The sequence below is a fragment of the Rattus rattus genome, chromosome 8 (genome assembly GCF_011064425.1).
Source record: "Rattus rattus isolate New Zealand chromosome 8, Rrattus_CSIRO_v1, whole genome shotgun sequence".
NCBI lineage: Eukaryota > Metazoa > Chordata > Mammalia > Rodentia > Muridae > Rattus > Rattus rattus.
Genome location: NC_046161.1, coordinates 98,425,701 through 98,444,165, shown reverse-complemented (window position 1 = coordinate 98,444,165; position 18,465 = coordinate 98,425,701). Strand labels below are relative to the sequence as shown.

Below are 18,465 nucleotides of genomic sequence, written 5' to 3'. Positions count from 1 at the left end.
TTGTTCTATGGAGCTTAAACAAGGCAGCCCAGTTAGAGGAAATGGGTCGAAAGGCAGGCAACAGAGTCAGAGATAGCCCCTGCTCTAATTGTTATTGGTCCTGTGTGAAGACCAAGCTGCACATCTCTTACATATGTGAGAGGACCTGGGTCCATCACATACATGCTCTTTGGTTTGTGATTCAGTCTTAGTGAACCCCTATGAGTCCAGGTTAGTTGATTCTGTAGTTTTTCTAGGGTGTCCTTGACCTTTCTGGCCCCTCCAATCCTTCTCCCTCTTCCATGAGATTCCCCCTATCTCCACCTGATGTTTGGCTGTGAGACTTTGCATGTGTTTCCATCAGCTGCTGGGTGAAGCTCTCAGAGGACAGTTATGCTAGGTTCCTGTCTTTAAGAACATGTCAGGGTTGGGTTCTCTGTAATAGCATGGGTCTCTATGTAAAACTTCAAGTACTATATTGAATAGATAGGGAGAGAGTGGGCAGACAGCCTTGTCTTGTCCCTGCTTTCAGTTGAATTGTTTTTAAGTTCCTCTTGGTTTGATTTGATGTTGGCTATTGGATTTCTGTATACCGACCACCTTTATTGTGTTTAAGTATAGGCCTTATGACCCTGACCTCTCCCAATCTTTTTATCATGAAGGAGTATTGGATTCTTTTTTTGTCTGTTTGTTTTTGTTTTGTTTTTACTAATTCTTTAGTATGAAATCTATGACTTTTATTATAGTTTAATTAATGTGTATAATTAATATGCCTATTACTTAAATTATTTGTGTGTGGTTAGAAAAAGAATACTAAAATCCTTCAGCAAAGTTGAAGTTTATAACGTATTGCTGTCAATTTTAATAACTATGTAGCCATTAGGTCTCTGGACTGTGGGGTTTCTTAATTTAATAATTAATGGTATTCTTTACTTTTTCTCCATCTCTTTTGTATATCATGTAGAACTTAGTTACATTTTTTTAATGACCATGGATAACCAAGCCCTTTATGGCTGAGCCAACACTTTCGGTCCCTGAGTTTCTCGTGTGTTTATGGTCCTCTCCCTTATTTCATTGACCTGCTTGTTTCCTTCCTTCCTTCCTTCCTTCCTTCCTTCCTTCCTTCCTTCCTTCCTTCCTTCCTTCCTTCCTTCTTTCCTTCCTTCCTTCTAGGTTCAATTTTTTATTAAAGTCAGAAATAAAAGAGACTCTTTTTATTACCTAAATATAGCTTTATAGAATTAGTAAGCACACTTGATTCTTGACTTATTTAGGTCTTCTCTGAAAGTACTGAATGAACACAGTATTGTTGAGGTACATTCCCTGCAGAGCCTGTTTGGGACCTAATCTCTATTAAGATCATTTGTTCAAATGGCAGCTAAACATATCCTGTGGTTTTGAGCTTAATTCATTAGTAGTATAGCTTGGCACAGCCTTTAATTGGGTTCATATAATCTCTGTGGTCCCTTAGGTATAGCAGGAAACATCTTTAGCAGGATATAAATCTGATGGGAAGTTACCCTCACAACAGCAAGCCCTGCTGGTCAGCTCTTGTTTCCTATTGTAGTTAATTAAAATTCCTTAACATAATCATTTTGATTTTTAAATGAAACTTATAAATCTTCATTTACTTGGTATTTGTTATTAGCATGTTATTTTATTACTTCATTTGTGTCATTTTAACGTTTGTGTGTGTTCCTTGAAGCTTTCCATTTCTGTCTTCCCATTTGAATGTAAAGTCACCAAATGCAGTCTTACTTACCTGACTTCAGGAGAAGAATACCATCACCAAACAGTGTACTGGGGAATATGAATCCATTCAGATCTTTTTAGTCTAGCATATGAGCTACATTGCATTACAGAAAAAGGTAAAGGTATAAGATATAAGTTTTACAATGTTACTTTTTTTTTTAGAGAAAAGAATATTTTAAGAACATGCTAAAAAATAGCAAAATTAAAAAAAAAAACAATGTTTTCTAGGTAGCCCTTCTAAAAGCAATAGGAAATTGCTTTTAGGAAAACAGACCCAAATATTTTTACATTAATTTATCCCAGCTAAACCATTTTATACTGTCACTGTACAAAGTTGAACAGTTAGCTGTATTTCTCTTTATATTTTCATGATTTTAATGTTTGAGTTTAGAGCATTGAAAATTAGAGCAGGTGGCATCTAAGATTTTATCAAACATAATATGGCTACTATGATTTTGGTTCTAGGCAGTATGAAACCGTGGTTCCACTGGAAGATTCTATTGTGACTGAAGTTACAGCAACTCTACAAGAATGGGCCAGTCTGTGGAAACAACTATATGTGGTATAGTTCATTACAATTTAATAGAACAGTAAAGTTCTGTTGTACCAAAAGAAAGTCTGCCTTGGTGCCGATCCTTGAGTTTGAAAATTTAAAATATTGTCAGTTTTTAAATGAATGCTCTGATTATCATTGGGATAATTGAAATCATTGAATTTTTTGAACCTGAAGAGAACACTTATATATATATATATGTGTATACACACACACACACACACACACACACACACACACACACACACACATATGGCACCTTCACCCTGACCTGATGACTAAAATGTAAGTTCCATAACTAGGAATCTTAGCTGTCTTATAAGTTGTATTATCTATATATGCTTTTATAAACAGGTGTTTACTGAATGATTATAAAAAATTGAGAATTCATTAACTTTATTGTTTATCATCTTAATAATGGCTTAGGTCAACCAATTAATGGTTTCTTGCAACTACTTCATTAAAAGAACATATACTCCATAACACTGTTACTCTGGCAGATCATTGAAAAGTTACTAGAAACGGTGTTAGTTATTGTCATCTCTATGATGAGGCAAAGAAAGAAAGGAAGAAAGATTTTTAAAAGGAAGATTTATCCTGGGTTGTGTTTTAGCACTTTCAGTTCATGGTCCTCTTTGCTTTATTGCATCTGGGCCTGAGCATAACAGTGCCTCCTCATAGAAGGAATATAGTGGAAGAAAATGGCAGATTGCAGGCAAAAAGAAGCAGATTGGAAGGTGCCAAAACAAGATATGTCATCCAAAGTGCTCTTCCATTGACTGACTTCTTCAGTCTTTCCTGCCCTCTACTTCATGAATCCATCAATGGATAGCCTATTAATTGGATCAGACCTTATCAGGATCCTCTTACCTCTCAACGAATGAATCCACCAGCAATAGAACCAGACTTTAATAAACTTGGCCTTTAGGGATAATACAATCCAATAAAGAAAAACAATAATAGAACCTGTTAGAAACAGAGAAGAGAATGATAATATATGATACAAATAATTATATACCAAAAACATGTAACAGAATTTGAATTCTGAGCAAGATGAGCTAAACACAACCCATTTTAGGTTTGAATTCTAGGCAAAATGATGGTGTAAGCACATTTGTCTTTTAGCGTTGTTTTGGCTGTGCTAATTGTCATGTCTACCAGCTATGTTTATAGTTAACCTTTCCTCCAGATCCTTGCTAGCATTTCGTTGTTGTTTGCTGATGATAGTATTGCAACAGAGAGTTCTGGACAGAATAAATAAACCACGGATGAAAAGACTCCAGACGCTAGGTAACGAAGGGGAGGGGACTGCTGGGGCAGTAGAAGCACAATTCACAAAGAACAACTTGAGAGTAGACAGTAAAACCTAAAAGTTTCACTCTGAACCACGCTGGAAAATGAAAGATAAAATTACAGGCTAGGAAAAAATTGCAAATCACACATCCCTAAGAGATATATTTAAAATATATAAATCATTCTCTAAGCTGAAAAATAATGAAATTATTCAATTATATGATGAGCAAAAACTAACACTTTTCAGAGTGCATGTAGATAGCCAGTAATCACATGAATATTTTCCTTCTTATTAATCATTAGAATAATTCAAAGCAAGGCTGTAGTAAAGTGCAGTAAAATACACACGTATTTGAGAAAGTGAAATAAACAGTACTGCCAATACCAAATCCTGGCAGAGATGTAGATCAGGTTCTTTTCTGTATTGCTGATGAAAATGTAAAATGACAGAGCTATTTGGAAAGTTTTTGTATTTTCCTGGAAAATCAGCAAGGATTTAATACATGATTCAGCCTTGTGTATTTTAGAGAAGTAAAAACAATTTACATAAAAGCTAATTTATGAATGTTCATAACCCCCCCTTTTTTAAAGCACAAAACTAGTAAAACACCCAATATTGTACACTGAGAAATAAATGCCCTGTCTTAGCAGCATTGATGATCAGCCACAATTAGGTTGTTTTAGGAAAAAGGAGAAAGGTAACTTTGTGATTTCAAATGATTTTAGAGTTTTGTTTGTCTGTTTTGATTTATACAGTAGAAAATGAAGAGAAATAAAAAAGAAATTAGTAAATGATACTTTTTAGCAAACTGAGTTGATCTCAAGAGTATCATCTTGTATAAAAATTGCAAGAAAATAGAATTGAATATACTTGGATTCTGCTTATATAACATCCTCAGAGTAGGAAATCTAGTGGTTAATTGGGGCTGAGGGGTGACAACATGCTGAGGGAATACAAGGTACAATCAATGGATGAGTTATATAGAATTCTTTATTCTTTATTTATTAACATATCTATCACTTGAGAAGGTTTTCGTATATAGAAATAAATGAACATGATAAAATGGGTTTCATTTATATAAGGTTATTTGGATAATATGATATATGTGAATATAATATGAATTATAAAAGTAAAGCCTCATCTCTCTGAGACATTATACCACAATCTCCCTATTCAGTATTCTTATTTTTATATAATGATTATTTAAGAGATTTCATTTATAGAAAATACATGATTATGCTTTTATGTTACAATAAGTTTGACAGCCAGGTGTGGTGGCTCACACATTTAATCCCAGCACTCTGGAGGCAGAGACAGGAAAATCCTGAGTTTGAGGCCAGCCTGATCTGCAGAGCAATTCCAGGACAGCCAGGGTTACACAGAGAAACCCTGTTTCAGAACATCTACCCCCCCACCACACATACACACAAAAAAACTCCAAACAAAACAAAACACAAGAGTGTCCAATTTTAAGCAGGTATTTATGTTCCAAATAATTTTTTTAAACTATATGCTCCAGCATTTGGGGAGGCAGAGGCAGGAGGCAGAGGCAGAGGCAGAGGGCAAGGGGCAGGGGGCAGGGGGGCAGGGGGGGGCAGAGGCAGAGGCAGAGGGGCAGAGGCAGGGACAGAGGGGCAGAGGGGCAGGGGGGCAGGGGGGGCAGGGGAGGGGGGCAGAGGGGGGCAGAGGGGCAGGGGGGGCAGGGGGGCAGAGGTGCAGGGGGGCAGGGGGGCAAAGGAGGTGCAGGGAGGGCAGAGGACAGGCAGAGAGGCAGAGGGGCAGAGGCAGGGGCAGAGAGGCAGAGGCAGAGAGGCAGAGAGGCAGAGGCAGAGGCAGAGGCAGAGGCAGGCCTATTTCTGAGTTCCAGGCCAGCCTGGTCTCCATGGTGGTTCCAGGCTAGCCAGAGCTACACAGTGAGACTCTGTCTTGAATAAAACAAACAAACAAACGAACAAACGAACAAACAAACAAGAAAAATCCTTGAAAAATATAAGCTCGTTTGAAATCCACACAAAGGTTATCTTCTGTTTTCTAAAACAATCTGATTATTGCTGATCATCAATATTACTAGACCAAGGCATTTATTTGCCAGAATTACTTTTATTCTTAATTTTAAAGACTCACTATAGTCCATGCCAGGCTTTGAAGCTACTCCTATTACCATTTTTATGCAAGATATGGTAAGAAACTGAAGTATTTCTGACTATTGCTTATTCAGTTATTTGAAATCTCTAGTATAAAAATTTTAATAAATGTAAATTTATATAATGTTTATATATTTTATATATATTGTTTTCTGATTCACAACATTTAATCCTTTATTGATTTGTTTGTTTATAGATATGTGTTATATTTAGTTAGGGTCTTGCTATCTATCCCAGGCTGTCCTGTAACTTACTAAGTAGCACTGCTTGGTTCTGAACTTCTGATTCTCTCACTTCAGTCTCATAAGTGCTCGGATATAGGAACAATTCTTGTGTCATTTGTTTCAAACATGATCTTCTCATGGGGACTACTGTCTATAAACTAACAAAGTTCAGAGTTTCTGAGGTGAGAACTTTAAAAGTCAATAAAAGGGCAATTGGAATGGTATTGAGTGGGTCTAGTCCACTTCGACACTTTGATTTTCCAACCCATGTATTTTGACTGTGGAGCAGAGTATAGTTTCATGATCACTCAATGACCAGTCAGTCTACAGGCATGATCTCCTTTGAGCCCATGAATAGTGATGCTGGAGAAATGATTGCCAAGGAAGACAAATCTGTAGAATATGTGCCTGTTCAGTAAGGTTGGATCTGTCCTCCTCACCATAGAAAACCAATTTAATGTACCTCTTACAACAATCCCAAGAGAAATAATGTCATACTAAGGATGCAGTGCTGGTTTTTATTGTTGGTTGATTCAATATTCATCACTAGCATTAGTCATCCCACCTTCAATAAGGAGAAATCAGTGTTCAGACGATGGGGAACTTCTGTCCTTGCCTCCCTGGCCACCTTGCTGTGGGCCATTGAGAAAGCAGTAGGACAGCTAAAGAGAAAAAGATCATTCATTTCCCCAGGATGTGTCATTTCCTACCAGTCATGTGATAAATATCCTAGTAGGACTTTGAATCTCTTCGGGATCATGTTCAAGTCAAATTAATATAGACCCATACACATTGTTTTTACCCCATATTTTCTTTACTGATCTTCATTTGTTTTCCTACAAGTTTCCTTACTGCCCAGCCACACTTTTAAAAGTTCTCATGATCCAGTGTCTGTGTGTATTTCTTCTGATTATCATATCAAATACAGTGGGTGTCCCAAATATATCGCTCTCTGTTTACCATGAGGGTTGGTCTGTCTGTCTGTCTTTCTTTCTTTCTTTCACCTCATTCTTTTGAATTTGTTTTGGAATTTTCTCTTGATAAATGATTGATGGTTTTTGGGTTTTTTTTATTTTTTAAATTTACATTTCAAATATTATTCCCTCTCCTGGTTTCCCAGACATACCCCCCTATCCTGTCTCCCTCCCCTTCTTCTATAAGGGTGTTCCCCTTACCATCTATCCCTGACATTCCCCTACACTGGGGGACTTATCCTTTCATTGGTGCCCAACAAGATCTTCCTCTGCTACATATGCAGTTGGAGCCATGGGTCAATCCATGTATAGTCTTTGGGTAGTGGTTTAGTCCCTGGAAGCTCTAGTTGATTGGCATTGTTGTACTTAGGGGGTTGCAAGCCACTTCAGCTCTTTCAATCCTTTTTCTAATTCCTCCAGTGGGGATCCTGTTCTCAGTTCATTGGTTTGCTGCTAGGATTCGCCTCTGTATTTGACATATTTTGGCTGTGTCTCTCAGGAGAAATCTATATCTGGTTCCTATCAGCAAGTACTTCTTAGATTCATCCATTTTACTAGTTTTGGTGGCTTTATATATATGGGCCACATGTAGGGCAGGCTCTGAATGGCAGTTCCTTCATTCTCTGCTCTAGAATTTGCCTCCATATCCCCTCCTATGGATATTTTTTCCATCTTTATTAAATTGGGTATTTCTTATTTACATTTCAAATGTTATTCCCTTTCCTGGTTTCCAGGCCAACATCCCCCTCCCCTTCTATGTCACTGTTCCCCTCCCCATCCTCTCCCCATTACCGCCCTGCCCCCAACAATCCTGTTCACTGGGTGGGGGGGTCCAGCCTTGGCAGGGCCAAGGACTTCCCCTTCCATTGGTGCCCCTACTAGGCTATTCATTGCGGCCTATGAATTGGGTCAGTCCATGTATAGTCTTTGGGTAGTGGCTTAGTCCCTGGAAGCTCTGGTTGGTTGGCATTGTTGTTCATATGGGGTCTCAAGCCCCTTCAGCTCTTTCAGTCCTTTCCCTGATTCCTTCAACGGGGGTCCCATTCTCAGTTCAGTGGTTTGTTGCTGGCATTCGCCTATGTATTTGCCATATTCCGGCAGTGTCTCTCAGGAGAGATCTACATCTGATTCTTGTCAGCCTGCACCTCTTTGCTTCATCCATCTTATCTAGTTTGGTAGCTGTATATGTATGGGCTACATGTGGGGCAGGCTCTTCAGTCTCTGTTCTAAACTTTGCCTCCCTATTCCCTCCTAAGGGTATTCTTGTTCCCCTTTTAAAAAAGGAGTGAAGCATCCACATTTTCGTCATCCTTCTTGAGTTTCATGTGTTCTGTACATCTTGGGTAATTCGAGCATTTGGGCTAATATCCACTTATCAATGAGTGCATGCCATGTGTGTTTTTCTGTGATTGGGTTACCTCTCTTAGGATGATATTTTCCAGTTCCATCCATTTGCCTATGAATTTCGCAAAGTCATTGTTTTTGATAGCTGAGTAGTACTCCATTGTGTAGATGTACCATATTTTCTGTATCCATTCCTCTGTTGAAGGGCATCTGGGTTCTTTTTTTTTTTTTTTTATTAACTTGAGTATTTCTTATGTACATTTCTAGTGTTATTCCCTTTCCCGGTTTCCGGGCAAACATCCCCTTCCCCCCCCCCCTTCCTTATGGGTGTTCCTCCCCACCTCCCCCATTGCTGCCCCCCCAACAGTCTAGTTCACTGGGGGTTCAGTCTTAGCAGGACCCAGGGCTTCCTTCCACTGGTGCTCTTACTAGGATATTCATTGCTACCTACAGGTCAGAGTCCAGGGTCAGTCCATGTATAGTCTTTAGGTAGTGGCTTAGTCCCTGGAAGCTCTGGTTGCTTGGCATTGTTGTACATATGGGGTCTCAAGCCCCTTCAAGCTCTTCCAGTTCATTCTCTGATTCCTTCAACGGGGGTCCTGCTCAGTTCAGTGGTTTGCTGCTGGCATTCGCCTTGTATTTGCTGTATTCTGGCTGTGTCTCTCAGGATCGATCTACATCCGCTCCTGTCGGTCTGCACTTTTTGCTTCATCCATCTTGTCTAATTGGGTGGCTGTATATGGATGGGCCATGGGGCAGGCTCTGAATGGGTGTTCCTTCAGTCTCTGTTTTAATCTTTTTGCCTCTCTTCCCTGCCAAGGGTATTCTTGTTCTTTTAAAGAAGGAGTGAAGCCTTCACATTTTGATCATCCGCCTTGAGTTTCATTTGTTCTAGGCAACTAGGTAATTCAAGCATTTGGGCTAATAGCCACTTATCAGTGAGTGCATACCATGTATGTCTTTCTGTGATTGGGTTAGCTCACTCAGGATGATATTTTCCAGGTCCAACCATTTGCCTACGAATTTCATAAAGTCGTTGTTTTTGATAGCTGAGTAATATTCCATTGTGTAGATGTACCACATTTTCTGTATCCATTCCTCTGTTGAAGGGCATCTGGGTTCTTTCCAGCTTCTGGCTATTATAAATAAGGCTGCGATGAACATAGTGGAGCACGTGTCTTTTTTGTATGTTGGGGCATCTTTTGGGTATATGCCCAAGAGAGGTATAGCTGGATCCTCAGGCAGTTCAATGTCCAATTTTCTGAGGAACCTCCAGACTGATTTCCAGAATGGTTGTACCAGTCTGCAACCCCACCAACAATGGAGGAGTGTTCTCTTTCTCCGCGATCCTCGCCAGCATTTGCTGTCACCTGAGTTTTGATTTAGCCATTCTCACTGGTGTGAGGTGAAATCTCAGGGTTGTTTTGATTTGCATTTCCCTGATGACTAAAGATGTTGAACATTTCTTTAGGTGTTTCTCAGCCATTCGGCATTCCTCAGCTGTGAATTCTTTGTTTAGCTCTGAACCCCATTTTTTAATAGGGTTATTTGTCTCCCTGCGGTCTAACTTTTGAGTTCTTTGTATATTTTGGATATAAGGCCTCTATCTGTTGTAGGATTGGTAAAGATCTTTTCCCAATCTGTTGGTTGCCGTTTTGTCCTGACCACAGTGTCCTTTGCCTTACCGAAGCTTTGTAGTTTTATGAGATCCCATTTGTCGATTCTTGATCTTAGAGCATAAGCCATTGGTGTTTTGTTCAGGAAATTTTTTCCAGTGCCCATGTGTTCCAGATGCTTCCCTAGTTTTTCTTCTATTAGTTTGAGTGTGTCTGGTTTGATGTGGAGGTCCTTGATCCACTTGGACTTAAGCTTTGTACAGGGTGATAAGCATGGATCGATCTGCATTCTTCTACATGTTGACCTCCAGTTGAACCAGCACCATTTGCTGAAAATGCTATCTTTTTTTCCATTGGATGGTTTGGGCTCATTTGTCAAAAATCAAGTGACCATAGGTGTGTGGGTTCATTTCTGGGTCTTCAATTCTATTCCATTGGTCTATCTGTCTGTCTCTGTACCAATACCATGCAGTTTTTATCACAATTGCTCTGTAATACTGCTTGAGTTCAGGGATAGCGATTCCCCCTGAAGTCCTTTTATTGTTGAGGATAGTTTTAGCTATCCTGGGTTTTTTGTTATTCCGGCATCTGGGTTCTTTACTGCTTCTGGCTATTATAAATAAGGCTGCTATGAACATAGTGGAGCATGTGTCTTTGTTGTATGTTGGAGCATCTTTTGGGTATATGCCCAAGAGAGGTATAGCTGGATTCTCAGGCAGTTCAATGTCAATTTTCTGAGGAACCTCCAGACTGATTTCCAGAGTGGTTGTACCAGTTTGTGATCCCACCAACAGTGGAGGAGTGTTCATGAGGGCATTTCTTATCATTCTCCTGTACACTGCTCCTTCAAGTTAGTTATAGTTTGCTTCAACATTTTCATTTTGGGTTGGTATAAACATACTGTGAAGTCCCATCTGTTTCTTTGTATGATGGGCTTCATTATTTTTGTTCCTCAATTAATTGGCCATAAGAAACATTCTAGGAAGCCATAGGCATGGGTTGAGGGAGAGTAAGCAGTGAAACAGGTTTTGGTATCAAGGAGTCCAGTTCACTTATTTTCTCAACCTACTTAGGCCATCTGGACCTGCCCAAGCTTGGTCTCTATATGATGACATGCAGATCATTTTCAAGGCCGACCTATTGTACTGGACATGGCTCAGCAGCTAACCCACCAGCTCACACACTTGGGACTCTAGAATGTTTGGGCTCTTTGTCACACATGGGCTCGCTCGCTCGCTTTCTTTCTTTCTTCCTTTTCTTTTCTTTTCTTTCCTCTTTTTCTCTTTTTTTCTGAAACATGGTCACTCTGTATAGTCCAGGCAGTCCTAATATTCTCTGTATAGCCCAGGCTGACCTCACACTTAAGACAACTGTCTATCTCTGCCTTCCAAGTGCTAGGGTTAAAGATGTCTGATATTATGCCTAGCTCTAGTACCACTCTGAAGAGGAAAACATTATCTTTGAACCAATTACAACCTGTGAATAGGCCCACCATTAAATTACAGTAATAATCAGTTTAAAGAGGGGAGGGAGTAAAATTGCAAAGATGGTTTGGCTTTGTCCTAAAGGCATCAGTTTCTCAGCATAGGAATGGAAAGGAGAAAGGAGAGCAAAACTAGTGGTTAGATTTAGAGGGAAAGAGGAAAGAAAGAGAAAGAAAAGGAAAGTACAAAGAAGGGAAAAACAGTCAGACAAAGGGAAGAAAGAAGTAAAGCAGCTTCGGCTAAAGGTACAACGAGGGAAAAAAGGTAGAGAAATGCAGTCAACCCTAAGACAAACCTGTGCTTAGGAGGCTGAGGAAAGGGGACTTCCCAATCCAGGACCATCTGTGTACCTCAGAAAATCCCACAAATGGGAGATAGGAGACTAGAACAGGACTAAGTTTATCCAGTAAATTAAAATTACATACTAAGTAAGGGAAGTATAGAAGCAAAGGAGATGGTTTTAGTGAGGAGTATGGAGTCCCTGACATAGGCCCAGGGGCTAGCTTTCTTTGTATTGATCTCTCTGGGTTGTGTTCCTCCTTCTGTGCTGTTCTTTGTTGAGGTGAGGTACATGTGCTGTTCTGCCCCTGTATATAGTCCAGTGTGTGGGCAGGCCATTAGCTGGGTGGCTCGTAGGTGTGGTACCTTTATTTGTATGCCCTGTTCCAAACTATGGCCTAGGCTAGATTTGCACTTTGCAGAACATACTACAAGTTTCTGGTTAAGTATTTTCCTTCTATGTAGAGAACTGTAGGTCAAGTCTCACTTGTTTTTGCCCATGACACCTGTTCTGGGTTTCCAGCATGAGCTCTGAAGTTAAATTTTTTTGTCTCTAGAACTACCTAGTTGCTGACTCAGCAGGTAGGGGTTGTTTAAAAATAGCTTTTTTCCACTCATCAGGCTGAATGCTAGGAGAGCATTTTCCCAGCATCTTATCTCCCTCTGCCATGCCTCTGACAGCTTTCAGTCATAACTCCCCTCTTCTTCCCTCTTCTTTGAATTATATATCACTGAAAGTACAATGTGGATTTTTCTGAGGCTTCAACTTTCTCAAAAGTTCTGATCCTCTGCAGTTGTGCTTTCCCTGGCTGTGGGAGGAGAGCATTTTCTTTCTTTCTTTCTTTTTTCTCTCTACTTTTTTTTGAGAGCATTTTCTAATCAGGGTTAAAGTTTTTGGAATGAGTTTGGCTGCTTCTGTTCTGTTTCTTTGTTTTCCTGATGTCACCCACCACACAGTTTGGTTGTTCTCCAGCTGTCCTTGTGAATTTCCCAGGCACTCTAGCAGGAGATTGCGGTGCATCATCTTTCACATTTGTATCTTTAAAAAAATTCTGGACTCCAGGTGAGACGAAGCATGCAATATTTGTATCTTTTGTAATGTAACCTACAGTTCCATCTAGTTTTTTGATGTGTTTATTTATTTGTTCATTTATTTTTATATGTATGGGTGCTTTGTTTGCATGTACTTCTGCATGCCATAAGGGCATTGCATACCATTATAGACAGTTGTGAGCCATCATGTGGTTGCTGGTAATTTAACTCAGGACCTCTGGAAGAGTCACCAGTTCTCTTAACTGCTAAGCCATCTCTCCAGCCATCTCTTTTTTAAATTTTTTTTCATCTTTTTTTTTCCCTTCCAAGACAGGGTTTTTCTGTGCAACAGCCCTGCCTGTCCTGGAACATGCTTTGTAGACTAGGCTGGCCTCGAACTCACAGATATATGCCTGCCTCTATCTCTGAAGTGCTACGATTAAAGGCATATGCCATCTTACCTGGCTTCCATTTAGTTTTCTGTGAATGCTATAATTCCATTCTTTCTGATATTTTATTAGAGTGTCAGTGTGTGTGTGTGTGTGTGTGTGTGTGTGTGTGTGTGTGTGTGTGTGTGTGTGTATGTATGTACCAAATTTTCTTTATCCACCTAATGGTGGGTTTCTAGGATGCTGATTCTATAATATCGTGAGCAGCACTATAACATAATTGTGCAGGTATCTCTGTTGTATGCTACTTCAGATTGTCTTGAGTACATACATAAAAGTGGTATAGTTGGTTCATACAGTGCTATTTTTAGTTTTGTGACTGTCTTAGGGTTTTATTTTTGTGAACAGACACCATGACCAAGGCAAGTTTTACAAAGGATAACATTTAATTGGAGATGACTTACAGGTTCAGTGGTTCAGTCCAGTATCATGAAGGCAGGAGCATGGCAACATCCAGGCATTCATGGTACAAGAGTTGCTGAGAGTTCTACATTTTCATCTTAAGGCTGCTAGCAGAATGCTGGCTTCCAGGCAGCTAGGATGAGGGTCTTAAAGCCCACACCTACAGTGACACACCTACTCCAACAGGGCCACACCTTTTTATAGTCATTTTTATTGGATTTTTAAATTTTACATTTTAGATGGTATCCTCTTTTTGTTTCCCGTCCATAAACCCCTCTCCCCCTCCCCCTTCTTTTTTGAGGGTGTTCCCCAACCCATCCACCCAACCCTTCCGACCTCCCAGCCCTGATATTCCCCTGCACTGGGGGTCCAGCCTTGGCAGCACGTAGGGCTTCTCCTCCCATTGGTGCCCAACATAGCCATCCTCTGCTACATATGCAGTTGGAACCATGGCTCTGTCCATGTGCACTCTTTGGATGATGGTTTAGTCTCGGGGAGCTCTGGTTGGTTGGTATTGTTGTTCTTATGGGGTTGCTCCCACAGCTACTTCAATCCTTTCTCTGATTCCTCCAATGGGGACCCCGTTCTCAGTTCAGTGGTTGACTGTGAGAGAGCTCTAATAGGTTCCTGCCAGCATGCACTTCATGACATCAGCAATATTGTCTGGCTTTGATGGGTATATGTATATGGGCTGGACCCCCAGGTGGGGCAGTATCTGGATGGCCATTCCTTTAGTCTCTCCTCCAAACTTTGTCTCTGTATCTACTTCTATGAATATTTTTGTTCCCCCTTCTAAGATGGCCTGAAGCATCCGCACTTTGGTCATCCTTCTTGAGCTTCATGGGGTCTGTGGATTGGATCTTCGGTAATTTGAGCTTTTGGGCTAATAACCATTTATCAATGAGTGCATACCATGTGTTTTTTTTGTGATTGGGTTACCTCACTCAGAATGATATTTTCTAGTTCCATCCATTTGCCTATGAATTTCATGAAGTCACTGTTTTTAATAGCTGAGTAGTACTCCATTGTGTAGATGTACCACATTTTCTGTATCCATTCCTCTGTTGCAGGACTTCTGGATTCTTTCTAGCTTTTATAAATAAGGCTGCTACGAACACAGTGTAACATGTGTCTTTGTTGTATGTTGGAGCATCTTTTGGGTATATGCCCAGGAGTGGTATAGCTGGGTCCTCAGATAGTACAATGCCTAATTTTCTGATGAGCCTCCAGACTGATTTCCAGAATAGTTGTACCAGCTTGCAATCCCATCAACAATGGGGGAGTGTGCCTCTCTTTCTCCACATCCTCACCAGCATCTGTTGTCACCTGAGGTTTTTTTTTTTTTTAAATCTTAGCCATTCTGACTGGTGTGAAGTAGAATCTCAGGGTTGTTTTGATTTGCATTTCCCTGATGTCTAAGGATGTTGGACATTTCTTTAGGTGCTTCTCGGCCATTCGGTATTCCTCAGTTGAGAATTCTTTGTTTAGATCTCTACCCCATTTTTAAAATAGGGTTATTTGTTTCTCTGGAGTCTAACTTCTTGAGGTGTTTTTTTTTTTTTGCATATTTTGGATATTAGCCCTCTATTGGATGTAGGCTTGGTAAAGATCTTTCCCAATCTGTTGGTTGCCATTTTGTCCTAATGACAGTGTCCTTTGTCTTACAAAAGCTTTGCATTTTTATGAAGTCCCATTTGTCAATGCTTGATCTTAGAGCATGAGCTGTTGGTGTTCTGTTCAGAGAATTTTCCCCAATGCCCATGTGATCGAGACTCTTCCCTACTTTTTCTTCTAATAGTTTGAGTGTATCTGGTTTTATGTGAAAGTACTTGATTCACTTGGACTTGAACCTTGTACAGGGTGATAAGAGTGGATAGATTTGCATTCTTCTACATGCTGACATCTAGTTGAGCCAGCACCATTTGTTGAAAATGCTATCTTTTTTCCACTGGATGGTTTTAGCTCCTTTGTCAAAGATCAAGTGCCCATAGGTGTGTGGGTTCATTTCTGTGTCTTCAGTTCTATTCCACTGATCTATCTGCCTGTCTCTGTACCAATACCATACAGCTTTTATGACTATTGCTCTGTAATACTGCTTGAGGTAAGGGGTGGTGATTCCCCCGACGTTATTTTATTGTTGAGAATAGTTTTTGATATTCTGGATTTTCTTGTTGTTATTCCAAATGAATTTGCAAACTGCTCTTTATAACTCTATGAAGAATTGATTACTCTTGGCAAGATTGACATGTTTATAATATTAATCCTGCCAATTCATGAGCATGGGAGATCTTTCCATCTTGTGACATCTTCTGTAATTTCTTTCTACAGAGACTTGAAGTTCTTGTCATACATTTCTTTCACTTGCTTGGTTAGAGTCATACCAAGATATTTTATGTTATTTGTGACTATTGTGAAGGGTGTCATTTCCCAAGTTTCTTTCTCAGCCTGTTTATCCTTTGAATAGAGGAAGGCTACTGATTTGTTTCAGTTAATTTTATATCCAACTACTTTGCTGAAGTTGTGTATCAGGATTTGCAGTTCTCTGGTGAAATTTTTGGGGTCACTTAAGTATGCTATCATATCATCTGCAAATAGTGATATTTTGACTTCTTTCTTTCCAGTTTGTATCCCTTTGACCTGCTCTGTTGTCTGATTGCTCTGGCTATGACTTCAAATACTATATTGAATAGGTAGGGAACGAGTGGGCAGCCTTGTCTAGTCCCTGATTTTAGTGGGATTGCTTCAAGTTTCTCTCCATTTTGTTTGATATTGGCTACTGGTTTTATGTGTATTGCTTTTACTGTGTTTAGGTATGGACCTTGAATTCCTGATCTTTCTAAAACTTTTAACATGAAGGGATGTTGAATTTTGTCAAATACTTTCTCAGCATCTAATGAGATGATCATGTGGTTTTTTGTTTGTTTGTTTGAATTTGTTTATATAGTGGATTATGTTGATGGATTTCTGTATATTGAACTATCCCTGCATCCCTGGGATGAAGCCTACTTGATCATGATAGATGATTCTTTTGATGTGTTCTTGGATTTGGTTCATGAAAATTTTATTGAGTATTTTTGCATTTATATTCATAAGGGAAATTGGTCTGAAGTTCTCTTTCTTTGTTGGGTTTTTGTGTGGTTTAGGCATAAGCGTATTTGTGGCTTCATAGAAGGAATTGGGTAAGGTTCTTTCTGTTCCTATTTTGTGGAATAGTTTGGACAGTATTGGTATTAGGTCTTCTATGAAGGTCTGATAGAATTCTGCATTAAATGCATCTGATCCTTTGCTTTTTTTGGTTGGGAGACTTTTAATGACTGCTTCTGGGAAGTCCCACACCCGCGGATCCCGGCCCGCAGCAGCTCTCTGCTCCCAGAACCCGTGGGAGAGATACCACGCCTGGTCAGGTGGGCACTCCTGAGGCTGCAGAGCAGAAGAGACCACCAACACTGCCCACCCCTGCCCACATCCCTGGCCCAAGAGGAAACTGTATAAGGCCTCTGGGCTCCTGTGGGAGAGGGCCCAGGTGAGGCAGGAGCCCTGCCTGAGACACCGCCGGAACCTGAAGGAAACAGACCGGATAAACAGTTCTCTGCACCCAAATCCCGTGGGAGGGAGAGCTAAACCTTCAGAGAGGCAGACACGCCTGCATGGAAACCAGAAGAGACTGCTCTCTACACACATTGCTGATTCCAGAGGAAAACACCGGAGGCCATCTGGAACCCTGGTGCACGGAGGCTCCTGGAAGAGGCGGCGCAGATCTTCCTGGTCGCTGCCACCGCGGAGAGCCCGTGGGCAGAACCCCGCGAACGAACTTGAGCCTCGGGACCACAGGTAAGACCAACTTTTCTGCTGCAAGTGACCTGCCTGGTGAACTCAAGACACAGGCCCACAGGAACAGCTGAAGACCTGTAGAGGGACAAAACTACACACACAAAAGCAGAACACTCTGTCCCCATAACTGGCTGAAAGAAAACAGTAAAACAGGTCTACAGCACTCCTGACACACAGGCTTATAGGACAGTCTAGCCACTGTCAGAATTAGCAGAACAAAGTAACACTAGAGATAATCTGATGGCGAGAGGCAAGCGCAGGAACACAAGCAACAGAAACCAAGACTACATGGCATCATCGGAGCCCAATTCTCCCACCCAAACAAACATGGAATATCCAAACACACCAGAAAAGCAAGATCTAGTTTCAAAATCATATTTGATCATGATGCTGGAGGACTTCAAGAAAGACGAAGAACTCCCTTAGAGAACAAGTAGAAGCCTACAGAGAGGAATCAAAAAATCCCTGAAAGAATTCCAGGAAAACACAAACAAACAGTTGAAGGAATTAAAATGGAAATAGAAGCAATCAAGAAAGAACACATGGAAATAACCCTGGATATAGAAAACCAAAAGAAGAGACAAGGAGCTGTAGATACAAGCTTCACCAACAGAATACAAGAGATGGAAGAGAGAATCTCAGGAGCAGAAGATTCCATAGAAATCATTGACTCAACTGTCAAAGATAATGTAAAGCGGAAAAAGCTACTGGTCCAAAACATACAGGAAATCCAGGACTCAATGAGAAGATCAAACCTAAGGATAATAGGTATAGAAGAGAGGAAGACTCCCAGCTCAAAGGACCAGTAAATATCTTCAACAAAATCATAGAAGAAAACTTCCCTAACCTAAAAAAAAGAGATACCCATAGGCATACAAGAAGCCTACAGAACTCCAAATAGATTGGACCAGAAAAGAAACACCTCCCGTCACATAATAGTCAAAACACTAAACGCTCAAAATAAAGAAAGAATATTAAAAGCAGTAAGGGAAAAAGGTCAAGTAACATATAAAGGCAGACCTATCAGAATCACACCAGACTTTTCGCCAGAAACTATGAAGGCCAGAAGATCCTGGACTGATGTCATACAGACCCTAAGAGAACACAA

General features: G+C 40.3%; 1 protein-coding gene across 1 annotated transcript in view; it reads left to right on the top strand.

Moving 5' to 3' along the window:
• The window catches only part of Dock3 (dedicator of cytokinesis 3), a 341,809-nt gene that overhangs the window by 106,171 nt on the left and 217,173 nt on the right, over positions 1-18,465 (top strand). Inside the window, exon 5 of the mRNA XM_032910506.1 lies at positions 2,197-2,293. Within this exon, the coding sequence (XP_032766397.1) occupies positions 2,197-2,293 (97 nt within the window). The remainder of the gene's footprint in view (positions 1-2,196; positions 2,294-18,465) is intronic.